We start from the raw sequence: 23601 nt of genomic DNA on the forward strand, positions 1-23601 counted from the left end.
TTTGTGTCTCACCCTGGGACGGATCGTGAGCCAATGGACACAGACAGGAAAAGGCATTGACTTTATCGTTAGGTGACCTGCGGCCCTTGGCTGTCAGGAGTTTTCTAACTAGTGCCCTCTATTGACAAATCTATACTCATTCATCCAACTGTACACACTAGTCTAAGCAAATCCAATAAACTGGAAAGACCATTAGGCTTATTTTATCAATGCAGCTCCTGCATACATACATACAAACCTGAAATAACCTACTACTTGCCAACAAGCTGTTTTCACTGTTTTGATAGCAGGGATTTCCACTCAGAGACACATAAAAAGACTCTTCAGATTAACAAAGTGCTTGTTGTGGCACTCTGAATAGGCAACTACTTGAAGCACTCCATCTTGGTGATTTGTCTTCTCACCTTAATACAGAGGATGTGGGTTCCGGCTTTGACGAGCTCGTCAGCCAGTTTCAAATAGTAGTCCATGGAGTACTTCTGTCTCATGGGGTCAGACACGTCGCCCGTGTATGAGATGGCGGCCTCCACTACGCCACCTGCCGATCCGACCGCCTCCATCCCCAACAGCATGTTTGGCAGGTAGTTAAGGGAATCGAAAACACGGAAGATGTCCATGCCGTTCTCTTTGGCCACCTCGCAGAACCTGGAAGAGGACGGGGGTGCGTTGTTAATCAACATTTCATTCAAAATATATTCAAAGCCAGGGAAACGCTGCAATATGATCACATTTATGAGTTTTTCTTTGTGCGCCGCATTCCAGATAATAGCACGAGGTTTGGTATAAACCGTTTATATCCATCTCAATATCACCACTCATAAATATTGCTGTACCTGTGTTAATACAATTTTTGCACTATTTCCATGAAAAGTGGGTTTTACACAGCCTGCAGGAGCCCACAATAACTCTGGAGAAGCACATACCCAGCCTCATTATCCGAGCTGCTAGCGGTAAATCCCTCCTTCGCCCTTGTATCTTAATCAGATTTTTCATAACTGGGGTGAGAGCGGTGTTTCTGCAAATGTAATATTTCGACACGCGGAGCTTTCGTTTTGGTAAATAAACAGACACTCCTCATGTTCCACCAGAGGATTAGCGATGCAACATCTGCATATCCGGTATTTATTTAGTGCTACGATGCATCCGAGTGCTGTCTAGTGGAAATTGTTTGACACCAAGACACTTGTACTGTCCTACATACTGGACACAGAGCTGAAGTGATCACTATTCACTTCCTTCAAGTAGATGTAGTTAGCAATCATATGACCCTTTCAATTCCCCAGGTATTTGAGATGATTTTTTTCTTGCTGAGTATACAGTATTGTGACCATGTGAAACCACTTTAAATCAATGAAATGGAATGAAATTAGACTTTGATTTGATTCGGTTATTAGAAACGCTCTGGCCACTCGGCCGTGGGCTACCACACTAAAATCGCCAGAGCTGAGAAGAGTGACAGGAGTGAGAGGAGGATGGAGAGGAAGGAGAGGAGGGGGAGGGGGGCTGAGCAAACCGATCAAAGCCATTAATCACAGTTGTGCAAATTTTCAGTGGCACTGCCCCTACGGGACACAGAGTGAGGGCGGTGATGAAGAGCAGTCGGTGCAGAAAAGGAAGTCAAGAAAGGGAAAGAAGTGTGTAATACACAGAGATGAATGGAGGCAGATTTATAAGAGGACGGATAAAAAAAATAAATATCTGAAAGCAGAAGCGATACAAACACAGGGGGAATCAGTGATCTTTGAATGTGTGTGAGAGAGAGAGATTTAGTGGCAATAGAAGCTGCATTAGTCACAAAGTCACTACTAATGTTCCTGAGGTGAGGAGAAACACTATCTATCTATCTATCTATCTATCTATCTATCTATCTATCTATCTATCTATCTATCTATCTATCTATCTATCTATCTATCTATCTATCTATCTATCTATCTATCTATCTATCTATCTATCTATCTATCTATCTATCTATCTATCTATCTACAGTATGTGTGTGTCCTTGAGTTTTGTGTGGAACTGACTGCAGGTACTTGAGTATACATGAGTCACCCACACAATTGAGACAACTTATGAATTCACTTGTTAATAAAAATTAAAAAAAATAAAAAGTGTTAGGAGTGTGCGCACGCATGCGAATCAACCCACTGAGCGACACGCAACCGACTTGACATGATAAAAACGGGTGTGTGCGACTTGTGTACACCTCTCACTGTGTATGCATGTGGATATATTTAGAAGGAAACTCATAGAGTTTGATTTATAAGATACAGGAGAGCACGGGAAGAGAATAATGCAATCAAAAGTCATGACGCTTTATGAAACGGAGAATCTCCATCTGCTGGGAACTGGGAAAAAAAGGTTGGGTTGAAAGCTCTGAAAACAGGAAGATATATGAACCCTCTGTAAATCTGTTTGTTTAAAATAGAATGGGTCAAGAGACAAAACATCAAGTGGACTCATATATAGATGTATGGTGAAATAGATGCATACAGTATAAACATATACATACATATATACACATAAAATAATAAATAGGTTAATCTGTGATGAAATTAACTGTAAATTGCAGACCTAATAATAATCATGTTTTTCATGTCAAGCTCTTTTTAAGTTAAAATTCTGAAGAAGTTGCTTAAACTGAGAAGAAGGGAAAAGGCTCAGAGGAAAGGTAAGACCAAAAAAAAACATTTCCAAAGGATTAACATGGATTGATTGGTTAATCTTGCATGGAATAATGCCCAGCATGTGGGATTAAGACTAGACAAGAGCCAATATGATCGTGTAACTGATGTGCATACATATTAAAATAAGAATGAACTGAATTAAAAATCTAAATACAGAAAACATTTCCCTGATATAGATATAGATACCACAGTATCTATGTCGTTAGTAACTGTCTCCAGTTTTTATTCCGATTGAGTATGTGATTATTCAAGGGTTGCTTGAAACTTCAATTATGTAAAATGCCTTGATGAGCTCACAGGAGGAAACTGAATTATGTATAAAGTTGATGGTCACTCATGTTGTTTCCATGGAAACAAACCAGTTGGCAGACAATGAAGCATGAGGAGCAGCAGCTGTTTTTTTGGGGGAAATCTTGTTCCGACAACCCAGCAGAAAAATTGCCACGTGGAATACAAACTAAACAGAACATGGAGTTTATGACGGGGTTTGGATTTAGTCATGAATGCCCATTGTAAGACTCTGGTCGTTAACTGACACGTAAACATTCGATTGAAGGCTAAAATGTGTGATGTATGAGTGACTCACTTGAAAACGGCGTTATCGGGGTAGTTGGTGTAGCCCACGGCGTTGGCTCCTCTCAGCAGCATCTGGAAAGGGACATTTGGGATCAAAGCTCTCAGCTCCTGGAGCCTCTTCCATGGGCACTCGTACAGGAAGCGCATGGCCACGTCAAAGGTAGCACCTAATATGATACACATCGGAACAAACATAGACGGGTGGTAGATCAATCAGACATCATCACAGACCTCATCTGTCATCCTAACTTTGATCTAAACTTTAGGCACAAAACTTATATTTCAAACTTTACCCACACACATATTCTTGTACCGGGTTCTTAGTGAGGACACTTATAGCACATAATATAATGATGTGTCCCCTAACCCCTTAACCCAAACCTAAATCTAACCCTAAAACCAAGCCTAACCCTAAACTCATTCTAACCATGCAACATGTATTTACCTTAAAATGTAATAATTAATGTTATGGGGACTTGTTGGCCCTATGGAAGACAAGTCCCCATAATGTGACTGTGTAAACAGATTTAGGTCCCCCCACGCAAAGAGGTTAGCACAGCGAGGAATCTCATTGTCTAACCACAGCATTATCAGTAACTTTGAACATCTGTCTATAAAGCAAGTTGTGTCTGTGTGTCCGTCTGTCTGTGACGGGAATATCTTGCTGACGGTTAGTCAAATCGCCCTGAAAGTTTGGATATGGGTTGAGCATGGCCCTGATGGTTTGCGGCCCTGGTTTGCATCCTTGATTTTCAGTTTTCGCTGAGCAGTTTTTCGGTAAGCTAGCGATGCTATAATTCTCTTTACAAGGCATATTTGATTGTGCCTAATGAGGTTGCACAGGGTTTGTATTATGTTAGCCTTTACGTTGCATCATGCATTACCATAACTGAAAAATCTTCTTCAGCTCCCACTATAGGAATACATACTTCCTACCGGCACTGCACTAGTAACCAGGTAACGCCTTAACCCCACCACAATCCAAATCTTAGCCCTAAAATTAACCCATTCCTCAGAAATTAGGTTCTGCCTCATCAGGATCAGATTTCGGTCTCCTTGAGGACTACCGGTCCCGACAAGGTCAGTGTTAATGACAGAAAAAGTCCTAAAGAGGTAACAAAACACAGCATACACACACACATACACACTAATAGATAACACTAACACAAGCACCAGAGGCATGATGGTATTTTATAATCATTGAGAGAAAGGTTATGATGAAAATTACTATAATCACTAACCTTTGGGATAAGAACATAATGTAAGGATAAAAAAGTTGTCTACTGCCGTTTTAAAGTTACTTTAAAGTATAAAATGTGTTGTGATAGCAATCTCTCTTTTTCCATTCCGTATAATAGTAGATTAGCAAATCGCAAACCCGTTTATCATATCAGCGAGAAATATTGAAGCTTCTAGTGGGTTTCTGCTGATCCAACAGTGTTGTCATTACATTTCATTCCTCAGCACTCAGATATTTAGACACGCAGAGAATACCGAGCACTTTCCTTATTGTCGGAGAAGCAGAGATGGCATTAAAAAAGAATCTTGTTTTTGAATTTGAATTTCTCTGATATGGATTTCAGTCCACCTCAGGAACTCTTTAAGCATCGATTCAAAGCAATCATATCTGATGTCAAACATTAGTATCAATGTTTCGTATGAAACTGCAATGCTGAGTGAGGAATTCATACGGCAGAGCAGAATTTACTGGAATAATTTGATAACGGGAATGAAGACCGACAGCTGGTCCCACTTGCAGGACATTAGGTGCAGGCACTGCTGTAGCCTGGAGAACAGGCAACATCCAATCTGTCATGAGGATGTACTGAAACAAGTCAGATGGATAGATAGATAACTCTTTTTTTTTCACAACCACTACTTGTTGCTGGCAATGTTTTTTGCCAGCTTGTGTAACATTATAAAGATAGAGGAGAGAAAAATGACTTATTTTGGGGGGGAAGCTGTCTCCTTGAATAGGTGTGGGAGTACATGGTGTGTTAGGATGAGAGTAGATTTCACATAAAACTCGATGACAAAACAGTCTGCTCAGTCATGTATTGGCAAACTCTTTATCCAAATCCCCCCGGTGGAAAAAAAAAAGTCCACTTGAAAATCTTGGGTCCACAAAGGAAAGCACATGATACATATAAATGATTCATATCTAAAATGTAATTAATATAAGCACATTCTTAGCAGATATCAGCATTTTTTTTTGCATGTCCAATATTAGCAATGATGCATCTGACTCTTTATCCTGCAGATCAATTTTTATGTTGTCTTTGTTGCGGAAATTGTCTGGCCGACAATGTTTTATTTGCTTCAATCCACACACGAGTGGTCGAAGATGAAGAAAGACCCAGAGCATGGCGAGAGCTAAACTTGTATACCTAAGGAACGCCCCTTTCCCATCCCTTTCTCTGTTGGAGGGGTCTGCCCCTCCAGGCCGTGCTTTCACAACCCTTTGTCTACTGCAGGTATCAGGGGCGACCTCCCACAGAGGTATCCTGCAGGATGTTGTAGTTAGGTGCAAGTTGAGTCTAGACATCCCAACTTGAATACACAAAAGGACCTGGTATCTTGTGTTAGGAGAGGCTCTAGCTCTGAGACAAAGAAATTTAATTTGCCATTAAAGTTTGCATATTTTCAGCAGAGACACACAAGTTATTAAACTTAACTTCCGGTATGACATTTACAGTCAGTAGTTGTGTAGCTTTATGCAGCAGCAGGAAAACCACTTTGACAGATAAAATCACTTCTAGAAAGCAGGTATCATGTGCGGTTAATATAATATAATGTAACATTTGATATAAAGCTTTAATGGAACAGGAATATTTTGATCATATCTTGTGGATAACATTAAATTTGAAGAAGCCACATGTCTGTTCATTACAGAAGATCATCCAGTACCAGGGAAGTGTCTACTCTATGAATTGCAGGTAAAACGTCCATCAAGTAAAACCACAGCTAATTATGATTACATAAGTGGTGTTTTGAGTTTGTGTCCCAAGTGACAGTTGATCAAGTTGCCAACTTTTATGAAAGCATTATTTCATTTCATGAATTCATTCAATTGTCAACACCAAGCGACAGAAAGGCCCACATGGACAGAAAGTTGGATCATTAGTCACTTGCGCATTCAAAAAGAAGGTCAATAGAACAGACTATTACGTGTTTACACATGACTATGGCAGCTAATTTTCAACACTGATTATACACCCACAGACACTCACATGGTGGCAACTTGAGTGGAGAAATACACTGATAATGGCCACTTCTCTAGTGCATGATGGGACACTGAACAGTTTGATGACTGTATAAGTAGGAATGGGTGTTATGGCTTATGAATAATATCTCAATATTTTTTAGGCTTTGTCCCCATATATGAGATAAAGAGTAGGACACAGGCTGTTTCTCTGAGCTCATGGAAACGTTAGAGGATGATGGATAGTGACAAGTGACAAATTCTTTGTAAATACCGATTGATAACGAGCTGGTAATTCATAGTAATTCATTGATTCTCATGTAGTTTAAGCATGTTGAGCTCCCCCTAAACATGCACATGAATAATATACACCTGTGAGTTTTATCAAACTTGTTTTCTTGTCACTATGGTGGTTGGATGTCATCAATGTATTGGTTATTCATTTGAGAATTTGAACATATTTTCAAGAGATTGTTGGCATTATAGGTCCTTATGATGTCTCGAAACCCCAGGTCTTCATTGGATCCTTTATTTTAACCATGTGTTAAGTCTGATACAAGAACTTTATATGCAGCGTTTAAGACCATGCATAAAATTCTAGGTTTAAACCAAAGAGAAAACCCTAAATATTAAATTATTCTGTGTATTTTAGCTATAGATGATTTGCATTACATTTTAAATGCATTAGTTACCTTTAAATTTAGATGATATCTGGTGTATTTATTTTATTTTATTATAATTAACTGTATGACATATGCAATTGCATTGAATTTCTTTCGTTTTTGTAATGACGCAATGAAATTACCTATAAATATGGTCGGATTCAGCTGTAAGACAAACCATCAGGCTCAAAATTAAAGAAGAGTTTCTATTTCTATATCGATTCCATATATTTATTTATTAACAATTAATCTAAATTAGTAAATTTTTGAGTGCAAGTCATAATATCAGTACTGGAAACATCAACAAAAGACATAACAGATTCCATATCAGGTTGTGGCAATATACATAATCTAAAACTATATCGTGTCTCATGTCATGATATTGATATAATGCTCAGCCTTGCATGTTAAATTTAATGCAAAGAGCTTTATTTAGGCAGCTCTCTCCAGCTCTGTCATCACACCACTACATTTGTTTAGAAAGAATGGTGCTTATCTTACTGGATGTAGGAGCAGAGCTTTGTTTCAATGCCAAGGTGCATTGAAGTTGTTCTGATGGCACTTACCCAGAACACTTTGCATCTGTTTTCCCCACTAATTTGTCACCCGCGCGCAAAAACAGTATGTGACCTGGTTCATATTACTGTATCTCCAGTGTTGTAGTGGGCAGAATGCTATATCAGGAAGGGACTTAATCCTCAGAGGGCTTGCACAGGCCTAATCTCTTCAATGATTCATTCTGCCTTTAAGCAGCTGAAACATGTGAAAGCAATATTCCCTTATCTAAGAGCCTTCTTGGTGTAGAAAAAAAAAAAAGAAGAAAGAATTTTGCATGGGAACAATGTGTCGGGGTAACAGTGTTCAATACTCACGTCATTATCTATCCCTGTTTGCAATTTATTTTTTGGCTCTGCGTGAGTTTAGCACAGCCAGGCATGATATTCCTTTTAATCTCTGATCACTTTTAAATAAGAGTACATTGTTGAGAGACCTTGTATCAAGAGAGGCATGGTAGCTACTCCTGCTGTGGTCATTACGGGATTCATGACGAAGTGTTTAAAGGTGAATTTACAAGCTGCCACTGTTGTGTATCAGTGTGTGTCAGAGCTGAACCATGGTTATCTCCTTCACGTCTGAAATCGATATGTGGTGAGAACATGGCTGGCACCTGGCGAATCTTTCTGCACAGATTTGGGATATCATTTGCAACATTCTTTTTATTAACATGGGACATGCGTATAGCGTTTCCTGCGGTCATCCTCAACAATACTAAATAATTTCAAGCACAAATAAATAAGACAATTTTGGTCAGTATATTTCCACCTAAGCTTGTCATTTTCCACTCATCTCACTGACCCTCCCATCCATCTCCCTGCCCCGTCTCTGGAATTCCCTGGAATCACACCTGAAATCATACATTTTTACTCCGAATTCACATAATCTTATTTCATTTTTTAATGTAGCTCTTTTTGTCTTGCATTTATTGCTGTCTTTTGTTGTTCTTATATTGTTTTAATCCTGTCTTGTAAGGCGACCTTGGGTGTCTTGAAAGGCGCCTATAAACAAAACGTGTTATTATTATTATTACATATAAAAGAAGAAAGACCCTCTTGAGCATTTCTAGCATCTTCAGCAGCCATAATTACAGCACATAGATGTTTATGCTTATTGTTATTGTACATATTCACTTTTACTTTTGGGGCCAAAAGGGCAAATGGATCATTTCCTGAATTTCAAAAAATCATTTAAATTATTCCTTAAGAGGTTTGCAAATATTTTCAACGGATCCTTGTTTAGGGCGATGCCGACTATTAAGATGGTCATTTTCAAGTCATTCCGAGATACTTTTTGTTTTTGAGAAGAAAGTCTGCTCACTGTCAAAGTGCATCAGGGCAAATGGATCATTTCCTGAATTTCAAAAAATCATTTAAATTATTCCTTAAGGTTTGCAAAAAAACAGTAAATGAGCTGTAATTTCACTGATGTTCTGTAATATTAACAGTAAAGCATGGAATGATTAACAGTGTAGGGGGCTGAGAGAAATGTAATTTCAATTGTACACGTGGCTGAATAAAGTATAGTTTTTTCACAAAGTCCATCCACTGGTTTGGTGCTTGACCCCCTACAAGGGACTAAATGTGTGACTATCTTGTATTCTTTTCTCTTTTTTGCCAGGCAAGAAATATACATGTATTTTCAAACGAGAAATTCAACTGTGGTTTACAGAGAGAACACACACACATAGACAGAGGTATCAAAACAATCCAGATAGGTCAGAAAGAAATGGGTGATGTGTGTTACAGGGATATGGTTTGATTTCTTCTTGAATTTACCTCTAACCACCCTAACTCACCAATATCCTACATTTAGGAAGATAAAATAGTGCATGCAAGATGTGCAGAAACACTAAACTGTTCACTCTGTTTCCTAATGACTCAAATTAACACAATCTGTAGTTATTACTTCAACAATATCAATATGCACGGGAAAGATATTCTAATGAATACCGAGTAAGGAACAGGAAGGTGTCAGGGGATATTCCTAAGTTAATTTAAGTTTTTAAATAATTATCAAAAAGTCTCATTCTGACTCATAATATCACAAAGGAACGACTGATTCCTCAGGAGGACACAACTTTTAACTGGGAAAGAAAAATGAATGTCATGTTCTGCAGCGCATAATATCACAATCATTATGTCAGGAGGTGTTTAAACTTTATATAGCTCTTGTTTTACAATCTTATTTTAATGAGGTTCTTGCGCTCTCTGATGATGTAAGAGTTCCTGTTACTTCTTTACACGAAGACAGAAGATTGTTTAAACTACCAGTGTTTTTTTATTGACAAGAGATATCAAAGTTGATGCACACTGACATTTAAACATTGGCACCTTCATGATAGAAGAATACAAAGATTTATGAGGAAGACAAAGTCATTTACATTTACTCTTCCTCTGCCGTTATCATTATTGACTTAAATTCAGAGGTTAGATTGTTCTGGATTGCTGAAGAAGCTTTTACTGGCTTGAAACTTACTACATCTTCTACTATTGAATTATTATTATTTATACTGCAAAGTAGACAAAAATAATTTGATCTCTATATCTTTTATATATATATATATATATATATATATATATATATATATATATATATATATAGATCAGACCATTAGTTTTCACATGAGGAAATACCCACTTTTTAAAAATCAATTTAAAGGATATTAAAATCTGTTGCTGATGTTGCAAAAATGTTGCAAAAAATTGCAGCCGAATTTCTCTCAATTCTCGCTTCCCTTCCGAACATAAAGGAGAAACCATGGTAGCCTTCAGATATTATTAAATCTTAAAAGTTGATATGTATATCGTTAGGCGAACAGCATAATTTTTTTGGGTAATTTTGATTTTTGCCTAACTTTACCAATGTGCTTGCTAAAAAAATTGTTTTTTCTTGTTTTCCAAAAACGTTCAAATATGACTGAGGCAACTATGCTATTAGGCTAAGGATATGTATTATCACAAATAAACTCATTTTATTTATTTGTGATAATATATATATATATACTTTTTTTTCTTTCTCCAAATGGAAACAATTAACCCAAAATCTTACAAACTGAACCTTTAATTTAGAAACTGACTCACTCAACATTGTAACTTATTCTCCCCATATGGCTGTTTTGGAAAATTCCATGTTGAAGTATCCAATTTACTGTTTCAGTAACTAACTTTGAATCAGATAAACCTTTTTTTTTTTTTTTTTTTTAATTCACCAATCAGGATTCATGTAAATCACGTTGTATTGCATTTAATTGTTAAGTGTCATATCAATAAAGATTGATTGAAGTAATTAAAAGAAAATGCTCACTCTTGAAATAAAAACTGTATCACCCTATAGTTGTTAGCTTTCTGCTGCCACTGTATCTCTCCGGCTTCTTAACATTTGAATGGGCCAACGATTCAGGGCTTTCAAAAACCCACGATAAGTCACATAAAATACAGGAAGCTCAGAGTCAATTAACAGCTGAAAATGCATTATTTATACATAAAAATGGTCTCAAACTGTGCTCTTTCGAGTTTTATTGGCCGTTTAGCAGAAACTGGAAAAAAAAAAAAGCAGATTGAAAGCTCAGTTTGTGTTCTTTTATGACTAAGACATGCAGTGAAGTTTTCATCTCCTAAAAGAAGGAAAATCAGTTACTGACAGACTAAACATTCATCCACTTGAAATGTGTTTCAGCTCATCACTCTGCAGAAGACTAGGACTCTGACAAGCAAAGCTTTCAGTGATGCTGTTATGCATAATGATCGTAAACACATTTTTTAATATTATGATCAAGGTTTAAAAAGGGGTGGATTTAACTTTTTAAAGTTGTGCGCGTTGATAAAATAGAAAATGATTAGTGCTTTCCTCCTTCAGAGCTGGCTCACACACTTTAATGAGACATACGAGGAGGATGTGGGGCTTCCCTAGTATCTATCTTTTATCTATTTTCTCTAGATAAAAAAAGCAGAGTTCACTGAGAGTTTTCAGCTTTAAATTCAAAGATTGTTTTGTAATAACTAACTAACTACTAAGCCCAGCTGAATTTGTTTCTTTCTCTGGTCAGTCTTGTGATAACGCAATATACTGGGAGGTTGGAGAGAGAGTTATTTTTATAGTACTGTATGTAAGATCCCCTCAGTGATTTAGTTTTGTCATAACCTTTTATCTGTATCATGAGATGAGTAGCTGCCTAATGTAAGATCTGCTCAAAGTGCCTTAGTTATGAAATATACTGTACAGCCGCACCACGACGTGCTACAAGCAGGGGTTTAATCTAGGGTTTACAGCACCAAAGAGGTTCCACTGGAAACCCATAGAAGCTGAATCCCTTTTTTTTTTACTTGTTTTGTTCTCATGCATGCTCTTGTGAGACACTCCAAGCGTTCCAACTAATTCAAACTCAATCAGTTTACGATAATTGAGCATTAAATTAAAGTGTCTCCACCTCAAGAGGTGCACTGGTCATATCTCTTCCACAAATGCGCACGACACAAGTGTTTGAGAGCGAGAAAATTAATTTTTCTTCTTTGAAACCAGTTCACAGCAACTGCGCTTTACATGAAACCATTATCAACAAGTGTTGATAATTGGCCTCATTGCCAAACTGTTCAAACACACGGCCACGCATTTTTCTTTCTCTGGCCAATTTGAGAGTAATTGTATATTATACTGTACGGGGGCATTATGGGACGGGCTCATGCTTCAAGAGGCTCCAATAAACAAGCAATTTTCTTGAGTCATTTGAGAGCAGGCAGAAGTTACAATCACTGTCTAATGACATGACTCATGGAAGCCTGACTGGGGGGGAGTGGAGGTGAAGGGTTTGAGATGCATTTTAACACATTATTGTCATAAATAAAGGAAAGGAAGAAGAAGCTATGCCATTCTTAAATGACTGCCTGCAATTCAACATTCACCTGAACACTATATGATGTGAACACTGTCTGATGTAGTGGTTCAAGTGTTATTGAACCACGAAACGTTCTGCTTCAATGACAATTTGTATTCAAACAGTCGTCTTCATCATGATGTTCAGGTTATTGAGACATTGAGATTTTTGTTGTGGTAGTACCGCCACTGTTGTTAGCACTTGTTTGTGATAAAGAAATTACCATTGCATCCTTCTACTTAAATGCCCTGCTTTCATGGTAGAATACCACTGTATCGTCAACTTTTCATAGGGATATACTCGTCGAATATCCCTAACTTTAGTTTTGTTTACTTAATTGTACATACCATATATTCTATTCTATTTATTTATTCTATTCTATCTTAATAGTCAATATCTTTATTGTACATTGATAGATGTGGGGACATAATATGGGATTGTTTCGTACTAAACTGATACATAATAAACACATTATGTATATTATGATTATTGACCTTTACAAAGTTTGTTTACATTTACCCTTTGGGAAATTGTGTACTTTTACTCAATACATTTACCCATACAATCTTTGTTGCTTGTTACTACCAAATAAAATAATAAGATGAACAGCTGGTAAATGATCTGTAGTTATATAGCACTTTTCTTGTCTTTATGACCACTTAAACCTGCTTTACATTACAGTTTTGCCAGTCATATACTTAGACTTACTTAGACTTTTACTTAACTAATATTGTAAAAAGTAACTTGGACTTCTACCAAAGTCAAGAAATCACTTTGGCCAAACACTACTTAACTCATTATAACATCTATTCAACACATACACATAAGCTGCTATTTGCAGAATCAGGGAAACACACACACACACACACACACACATATATATTCATCACACAGTAACTCACCTCCCCAGTCCTCCAAGCTGTAAAGATTGTTTAGGTTGTGGCTGACGAATGGCGAAATCTTTTTCAGGTCATGGGTCCGGACTCTCGTTGCCAGGAGCGACTGGTGAGCATCTCTGAACGTAGTGTCCATGAGCAACAGGCCTTTGTGGGCACGGACGGCTTTGGCAAATCCCTCGGGACCATCACGCAGTAACACGTCGCGGAAACCTAGAGAAGGTTCGCCTGTAAATAAGAACAAAAAGAAAGTCAAGGAGGAGATATTTACACATATATATATATATATAATCTAAGACGATACCTTGTCTCGTGCCACAATGTAGATAAAATGTTAATTTATTGCCGAGCCCTACTGTAAATATGAAACTAATATTGCAAACATCTTCCATTTAATTATCGACCAAACACGAGGAATCATTCAATTTATTCAATCTTCAGCAGCAGTATTGACTTCTTTTTTTTTTTTAGACCCTGCTAAGTTTCTGACCAAGACTAATGATGTCCAACATTTAACAAGACATGTAGACGTGCAGGTAAACCGACATTTACACAGTGCTCTCCTATAAATGTGTGCTGTTTGTCATAACTTCTAATGAGCTCCTTTCATTGCTGCTCCAACCATCCTGAAATCAAGTAGATCACCTATAAAAGAATGCATGAATATAAACGCAGCAGCCGGCTAATTTAACACACAACCCACCAATTTGTGAACATGGATGGCTCCCACTGACAGTGACTCATATGATCATAGCTGTCTATATAAAGTAAACAGCTATTGTAAAGATAAATCAAGCAGACAACAAGACTGAGCTTGGTATTGCACAGTATGGTTGGCAGAAGCTGCTGCTTTTGCATGCATTTGACACCTTTCTCGATTTCTCACTTTTGTCTGACTTGTGACCCTATTATAGGGTTCTGAAAATCTCACAATGCCAGCAAACAGAGAGATGCCATGTTGCTGCAAATCTGAGTATGGCAGACATTTACATTCTATGTTGGAATATAACTGATATTTTAACTGGGATTTTTTTTGGAGTCAACTGTGCATGAATTATTATTGATACAAATGTGACACTATAATCTGCATTAATAATAGCTGTGTTATAGTTTCCATGACGACTGAATCCGTTAGCTGCGTTAGCTCCTTTAGCGCGCCTACAGTCCAATGTGACGTCACGTTTACATGCCGCAGCACCGGAGTCCAGGCGTTTATCAGTTAGCGCCGCTAGTTGCGTTAGCTCCTTTAGCGGCGGTTAGCGAGCCTACAGTTTAATAAAGGAAAAGAGCAGCGCTACAAATAACCAGCTTACCTGTGTACCGCGTATGTGTGCCTCTGTTTTTAAAGTTTAGCGTGACTCTTTTTAACAATCGGGAGTCACGTAAACATGACGTCACGTGGGTCTTTTTCCGGGCCAGTCGTCATGGAAACGTGTCATGCGTTAATGTTGATGCTGCTAACGCCGTTAACGTGCCAGAGCTAGTTTTTTTGCTTGTTTGTTTTACAGCTGCAACACACTTAAACGTACACAATAATATGGAATATTCTATTCTATCCTATCCTATTGTGAATATAAGGCTTACGCTATATATATTTGGCACAAATCTTATATAAGCTACAGTTAGAGAGACATTTATAACTCAAAACCACAGATATAAACCTCACCTTGAGCAAAAGTTAGGGGAACACCTGACACCACTTTTATATAAGCATAACATCATTGCAGCCCAGGTGATGGTGGTAAAGACACTTTGGAAACAAAGGGTTGCCATCCATGGAGCCGTGCAGCTCGTGTGGCTAAAAATAAGACCGGAGTAATGGCAGCTAACAAAGAGCCATTATCTGAAACCCTTGCTGTTCCGCTCCCCGAGGAGCCCAGGATGAAGACTGTTGGGGCATGTGTGGCTCGAGATGAGTGTTTCTGGTGAGCTCTCAAGATTGTAATGTCATATATAGTAGCAAAGTGTATCATCTCTACTAAAAGCCTCCATGAGGAGGAATAAAAACAATCACTATGAAAACCCCCATGACAAATACAGACTTTTTGGGGGGGGGGCTTATTATAGGTGAGCAGTCCTCAAAGCTAACACATCAAAGTGCTGCTATAACCAGCCGTCTATTGTAATCCTCTCTCTGCCTCACAATCAAACACAACCAGAGGCATTACAATGTTGGGCGCTGAATTTGCATCTATTTTTTTTTTGCCAAGGTGTATATAACCATCAATCAATTAGACTAGTTAATAAAGTACTTTCTGCCTGCTCAGTCGTCCGCCAAACCATTGCCTCTCTTTCCCTTCCCTTCAATCTCTCTCCCCCACTTCTCTCTCTGTGTAGCTAAATATTCCCTCCTGACCTTTTATTGTTGTACATCATCCCTGAAAACAAATGATCCCCTCTGTAATTGTCTCTGAGGCCAGCATGAGCATAAATGAATGACACACGCGCGCACACACACCCAGATACTCATAAACACAAACATGCAAATGAGCTCCCTGAAACAATCTCGATGGGCTTTGAGGAATCGTAGATGGAGCAAATACGTACAGATACCTCGAATCAATTCAAATGTATAATATGATAAACTATGGAGCAAAACTTGGAAACTTCGCACAGAAATACCTCTATAAAACAGGGAAGAAATGAGAGCATCTGTCCTGGGACTTTGGCAGCGTATGTATGGGACAGTTTACCGGAGAAAAACCTGCGTGTGTCACATTGTACGCAGCAGAAACAAAAATTAGTAGACAAGTCCCATGCGGCTGCTATGCTTGACAAATGACCCACTTACACACAAACTAAAAAAAAACTCACTTCCTCTTGCCTGCTTTTCTTTCTTACTCTCACTTTACTTACAACCACCTTTCCCTTGATCTCTTTCACCTCACCCCAGCTGCACAATACCAGCTCATGAGACAAGATGGAGGTTTTCTTTGTCCTTTATTTGCAACGTGCGAAGGAGACAAAAAAAAGGCCTCAATCTGTCGATGTCAGGAGTAGACATCTGTCTCCCAAGACGTCTGTTAAATGTCTTATAACCTTTGCAATGACAGATTCTGATGGAATTGAAGATCAAAGCTGTATGTAAGGTTCAAAACAATATTATTATAGCAGACAACAACATATTTCTATGTACAAATATTAAGATGCTTAGAACATTGTGGAAAGGGGAGGTTTGTTTGTCCAAAAGTGCTGGTGCTATATTGTGACATCTAGTGGCAATGAACAGTCAAAAAGTTCAAGTGGAAATAAGCCCCCACTCTTCTGCAGCTCACCGAGTTTGAAAATGCCAAGAAGCGGGCTGAGAGCTGAGGGAAGGAGAGGAGGGAGGATTTTCCCATTCCTGCCCCTTTTGTGTGGACAGTCCCTTGTAAATTTAAAATAAGTTAAATGCTTAAGATGAATTTCAGGACAAATACACAGCTCACAGTCTGTTTCCCTCATCTATCCATTATCTACTGCTTTATCCTCCACTGGAGGGTCGCGGGGTGTGCTGTGCCAATCTCAGCTAACATAGGGCGATAGGCGGGGTACACCCTGGCCAGTCCATCCCAGGGCCACAAATAGAGACAAACAACCATTCAAATATAAAAGCTTTTCTTCTTTTACTGCAAAAATGCATTAAAAATCAATTTGCATTAATTTATGGTTTGATTAGCATAACTGCTAATTTACACAACATTGATATATTATATCAAGAGAGCATAACTTTTTACTCCACATATCTGCACAGGAGGTGTGGAACAAAGAAGAAGAAACCCTTTGACTCTTTTTATAGCTAAGTGAAAAAGAGTTTTGCACATGAACAAAACAAACTTCTGGTAGAAAATAGAGGGGGGGGGGGGGGAAACAGAGAAAGGAAGAAACATTTAGATTTTCTAAACACGTCTGTTTGATTTGCAGATATAATGTTTTAATTTGACTTTGACAAAGGATTAGCAACAGCTGAACTAACAGGCAGTCTTCTACTTTTATCACGCAAATGAAAACACAGCTCTTAACTGGGCAGGGGGAAGGAAAGTCTGTCTTTTTTATTGGTCATTCTTCCTCAAGCTAACTGTGAGGTTAGTGAGGTGATTAACCTCTAGATGTCCTCCATTAATAAAAAAAAAATCCAGACAATAATTGGAACAAGGTGTACTTATACGCCATCGTTGAACCGCCAGTCATGTGAGTGTTTCATAGTACATATCCTAATTAGAAAATAATGGCTTTGTGACGTACCACATATCATTTTTTTTTTCTCTTTTTCTGTGGTTGGTACATGATAACAATCCTGACTGAATTGTGTTTGCTATTCACTTTTATCAATCTATCCACATCTCAGTGCCTGCAGGCTACTTTGTTAACCTGACCTCTACATATGGGGATTATGCACTGGCCAAACCCTCTCTTCTTCTTTCATAACCTCTTTCTCCTTCTATGCTCCAGTCCCAGTCCCTCCCCCTCCACAGAGTGTGATAATACAAGCCTAATCCTTCTCTCTCACTCACTCCCTCCTGAATGAAAGAAAGGGAAATCAGCATATTACCAATCTCATTACTAGGCTTTAGGTATGATTCCTTTTCGTGCCTGTGCTACATAACTACCTCATCAGCTGCTTACTTTAGGTAGGAGGGAGTGTAGAGCTGGACGATATGGGAACATATCTCGTCACAATATACTTTTTTAATCAATCAACATCTATATATATATATATATATCATGATATAAATCAAATTAATATTTTTATAAGGCTAAGCGCTATGGCTTATAAATAATATCTGAATATTTTCAGGCTATATACTAATATGGTAGATACTGATCATGATATGAAAAGATTTGTGCTTCTAATACATTCTAAAACAAAATATCTACTGTTTATGATCTGTATTACGTGATCTTATTACCTTTCATTTCAGATAGGACCTGGTTTATTCCTTTGGCTTTTTTAATGTTGAATGAAGGATATTTAATTGTGTTAGAAACAATGATATTGCCAATAAAATATGGTCAAAGAATACATTGAAATTAAAGAAGTGTTATTAAGTGACTTTTTGAGAATATGATTTTGCTCAATTCCATGTACAGCTTTGAAAACCAGTCATCACGGATACATTATCATGATTTGATGGTATCCAGAATCGAGAATGATATCTTGCCTTGTGTCACAATATAGATATATCAGAGAAATGGTACCAACCGTTCCATTTTTGGCACCCTTCTCTTGGGGTACAAGAATTAAACGGTACAGTGAGGTCAAGCTCCACCCACGAGAGCCAGCTGATTGGGTGACAGGAAAACGTAACTCCCTCGCAACCTGTGTTTCTTCAACGCACCGCAGTCTATTCTTATACAAAGCTTGACGTCTTCCGTACAAGCCAGCAGGAAAAAGAGTGGCTCACTCACACTCACACCTACAGTCAATTTAGAGTGACCAATTCACCTAATCCCCATATCGCATAGAAAACCCACGCACACACAGGGAGAACAAGCAAACTCCTTGCAGAAAGGCCCTTGTTCTGAAGTTGTTTCCAAACGGGGCTATTCGAATCATTTTGTTATGAATTCATGTTTACCAGTTGAGGTGTGATATAATGCTGAAGTAGAACAGGGTGGTGTTTATCGTGTCAGGTAGACACAGCTGACTATTTGGTTGTTGTCCAAAAAGGGAGAGGCTGCGAAAATGTGTGCCAATTTGCACCCCTGACAAAAATAAACCTGGGAGCATAGTGACAAAGCAGTACAAAAAAATGTGCATCACGACAAAACAACCGAATGAAATCAATGTGTTTTTCAAGATATTTTAAAAACACCGTAGGAGTAAAACTGAGCACATCATGATTCAAAACGTGTATTTAATCTATCTTCCAGCCTTAATTGAACCTTTCAGCATTTACCAAGAAATTAAAACAAGGATGGGGGCACTTGACTCCAAGGACCTTAAGGCTACAGCATTAACATGTCATGGACCAGCTTGAGTCAGTTCACACCTGGCATTAGAATGTTTCCTCACAGGCATCTATTCCCAGGTCTATATGCAAATAAGTGAGTAGATAATTGCTGTTTGGAAAGAACAAATGCTGTTGATTATAACCAGGCACCAGAGGCTGTGATGTGGTTTTCCTTGCCCAGTCTTTGAGAAATTAAAAACATAAGAAATAAAAATCAATATAAGACAGAATGGGTCTCTTCCTTGAATTTGTTTCAGCCAAACAAATCTGTGTAAAAGATATTTTACACACTACACTGCACAATACATTTCAAAGCGACACATTTTGGTTTTTTTAAGTCATGCTGTGCTTTTTCAACCTCTCCTTCGAAGAAAAGTATGTGCTTCCTTTTACACAGAGGACATGGGTGAGTAAGGAAGTCCTTCACTGATTCTCAGGGCACATTTGAGTAAAACTGGCTATCATATTATGAGCATGACCAATGGACGATGAGATGAAAATGCCTCTGTACGCAACTAGATATAGCTTCAACCGATCAGACCAAGGATCCTGATGGCAAATGCAAAGCAACATTTGTGTCAACAACATTGTAGTTTTCTCAAAGCAATGGCTATCTAGTAATGGCGTCCTGAAACGACTTTAACCTGGGGGAGATCTGTGGAACAGGTGGCTTACAATGAAAGCAACAGCCGAATCAAAAGATAGCTGTTCTTCAGTGTCTGCCATGTTGAATGTATACAAAAGCTGCTTCACTTTTTTCATTGTGTTAAAGGGGTCATATTATACCCTGTTTCTCCAAGTTAAACTAGTTCCCTGGTGTCCTAATGAACATGTCTCTGACATGCTTTGGTCAAAATACAATAAGGATGAAGCACCACAGCAGTTCAATCACCCTGCCAAAACAGCTCTGTTCAGAACGCTCTGTTTAGTAGTATCTCTTTAGTTCCACCTTAAAAAAAAGTAAAACGAAACTTACGGGACAGGAAATTACATCAGCCACAGAGGCTACTGGGAGCTAACCAGTTAGCATTTGGAAAAGTGATCATTTGCAGGCTCTAGCAGGCACATTGCTGTCATATATAACATGTATCCACTGGACAGATAAATCCTCTGAGTCTGGAAGTTTGTGTAGAACTCTGTGCTGCACTGTGGAGCCAAGAATATAACTTTTCACAGACATCGCAGACTTCCGGTTTTGCCATTTGCCACACACTTTGCTGACTGACAGGACCTCTAGAGTCCCAAATATAAAGATTTAAATGATTAAAAAGCTGATTTTGCATTATGTCCCCTTTAACGCTGTCTGTAACGCATCAGGGGCTTCTTTTTTTTGTTTTTTTTTAGGAGATTCTGAAGTGTCCTTGCCAGACCTGTCTGCAGAGGGAAATCAAAACGCTGACAGACTCGGGTACATTTGAGTACACACACTGTAGAAAAGCTGAATGTGAGACATCAGGTTTTAATACATCTCAAGTGTACTCACACCTTTACACCAAACAGTTGCTGACCTAAGGTTCACGCTAGCACCGTGTATATACAGGACCTTTGTGGCTCTACAAGCTCATCGAAAATCTGTTGGCCATTCCTGTGAGATTCTAAGGGAGCAGCTCCAGAGAAGGGTGAGGAGCAAAGAACTTCAGCCTTTCACAAACAATGAGCTGCATCCTCTTACTGCTGTGCTCACAACTCAGCAGAGCACTCTGGGCCAAAACCTTTTTTCCTCCCAGAGTGCTAAACTGAGCCATTTAGCAGGGCTTTTCTGCCTCCAGCTATCGGACTGTTCGACAGCCCATTTGTCATTTGGTGGGTGCTTTTAACCAAAGTGCCCTACAGGTCTACAAGTATTTACATTTTTAACATTGGTGCTCCTGGGGAAATGAAACCCCTCAACCTTGCAGTGGAGGAGCCTTGGAAAATTACACCAAATGTAATGAATGCAATAATATTGACGCACTGTGGCATTATTGTGGTTCTGTAACAGATAAACCATTTCTAGTGGTACTAGTGGAATCAAATCATTTTTTTTTTTTTTATATCGGCCAATGACTGGTCTTCATCACTTCTTTGTATTTATGCAGAACTAGGAAAAAACAGTCAAGTCAAGTTTCGGTCAAATTACACCATTGCTTAAAATGTATGATTCTATTATGATCGGCTTCATTTCCTTTTGCTCAACTTACCCATGGTGACAGGGGGGACGACTGGGTCTATGGAGGAAGGCTTAGCCTTCACTGGGATGGGTGTAGTCGGTCCATTCACCATCACATGACCTGAGTATAAGAGCAGAGACTACAAGTGAGATACCGCCCTATGTAAATAATTGTATAGATGATGAAGAAAACACAAAACTCAATGAGGTATTGAAGCTATTAAAGGTCCAGTTGATTTAAAGGGCTCTATTGGCAAAATTCAAATAGTTTATTTATAAGTGTATGATCACCTTAAACTGAAAATCATGACGTTTCTGACACCTGACAGTGAGTGCGTTTACATGCACACTAAAAAAAAACAAGTATTATCGGGTTTTTGTAGTTATGGTTATTCAAGTGCTCATGTAAACCAATAAACCGATATTCATTATCGGTTTATTGCCGTTATCAGTTTTTTAAAAACCTCTTTAACACACCTACATGTTTCAGTCAATAATCTGATTACTTAGAGACATGTATACACCTAAAATGGTTTATTCCAGTTACCCGATCACCGCAGTAATCGTTTTTTTTAGTGTGCATGTAAACGCACTCAATTATGTTTGTATAATATCTACCAGAGAATTAATGACAGAGCCCACTGTGTTGTATTGCGTCGTTTGCTCAGAGAACAGAACAAACACTGGCTCTAAAGAGACTTTTTTTTCACATTTTTTCATAAGACTGAAGGTTCGCCTCCATCCTTGGAATGGAGCGAGGTGGAATTCACTGCTCCATGCCACTAAATCTCACAGGGAACCTTCAGAGATGTCATCATTTTTATTAGACGTGTCCTCCAACATTTGAAAGTTAAAAGGATTCAATAAAAATGTCCCTCTCTCTTTAAAAAAAAACATGAACACGGATACACAGATCCTTATATTTCACTATGGTACACAACTGGTACCTTCAATTGCATGTCAACCCTGGACTCTTACTCAACAGCTACATACAGTGGGGCAAAAAAGTATTTAGTCAGCCACCGATTGTGCAAGTTCTCCCACTTAATATGATGACAGAGGTCTGTCATTTTCATTATAGGTACACTTCAACTGTGAGTGACAATGTGGAAAAAAAAATCCTGGAAATCACATTGTAGGATTTTTAAAGAATTTATTTCTAAATTATGGTGGAAAAAAAGTGTTTGGTCAATAACAAAAGTTCAACTCAATGCTTTGTAATATGTCCTGGCAATGACAGAGGTCAAACGTTTAATGTAGGTCTTCAGCAGGTTTGCACACACTGTAGCTGGTATTTTGGCCCATTTCTCCATGTAGATCTCCTCTAGAGCAGTGATGTTTTTGAGCTGTCGCCGGGCAACACGGACTTTAAACTCCCTCCACAGATTTACTATGGGGTTGAGGTCTGGAGACTGGGTAGGCCACTCCAGGACTTCGACATCCTTCTTACGGAGCCACTCCTTCGTTGCCCGGGCGGTGTGTTTGGGATCATTGACTCATCCACGTTTCATCTTCAATGCTCTCAGTGATGGAAGGAGGTTTTGACTCAAAATCTCACGATACATGGCCCCATTCATGCTTTCCTTAACACAGATCAGTCGTCCTGTCCCTTTGCAGAAAAACAGCCCCAAAGCATGATGTTTCCACCCCCATGCTTCACAGTAGGTATAGTGTTCTTGGGATGCAACTCAGCATTTGTCTTCCTCCAAACACGACGAGTTGAGTTTGTACCAAAAAGTTTGTTGGTTTTTGGTTTCATCTGACCACATGACATTCTCCCAATCCTCTTGTGGATCATCCATATGCTCTCTGGCAAACTTCAGACGGGCCTGGACATGTACTGGCTTAAGCAGGAGGACACGTCTGGCTCTGCAGGATTTGATTCCCTGTCGGCGTAGTGTGTTACTGATGGTAACCTTTGTTACTTTGGTCCCAGCTCTCTACAGGTCATTCACCAGGTCCCCCGTGTAGTTCTGGGATTTTTGCTCACTGTTCTCATGAACATTTTGACCCCACGGGATGAGATGTTCCATTGAGTTGAAGTTTTGTTATTGACCAAATACTTATTTTC

General features: G+C 38.7%; 1 protein-coding gene across 1 annotated transcript in view; it reads right to left on the bottom strand.

Annotated features, from left to right (window-relative positions):
* The window catches only part of LOC310944836 (pyruvate carboxylase, mitochondrial-like), a 314316-nt gene that overhangs the window by 59610 nt on the left and 231105 nt on the right, over window positions 1-23601 (bottom strand). Inside the window, exons 14-17 of the mRNA XM_083910674.1 lie at window positions 21562-21651; window positions 13455-13676; window positions 3271-3427; window positions 405-645 (exon numbers count right to left, since the gene is read on the bottom strand). Coding sequence (XP_083766800.1) covers window positions 405-645; window positions 3271-3427; window positions 13455-13676; window positions 21562-21651 — 710 coding nt within the window. The remainder of the gene's footprint in view (window positions 1-404; window positions 646-3270; window positions 3428-13454; window positions 13677-21561; window positions 21652-23601) is intronic.

The sequence above is a fragment of the Microchirus variegatus genome (assembly GCF_963457635.1).
Source record: "Microchirus variegatus genome assembly, chromosome: 2".
NCBI lineage: Eukaryota > Metazoa > Chordata > Actinopteri > Pleuronectiformes > Soleidae > Microchirus > Microchirus variegatus.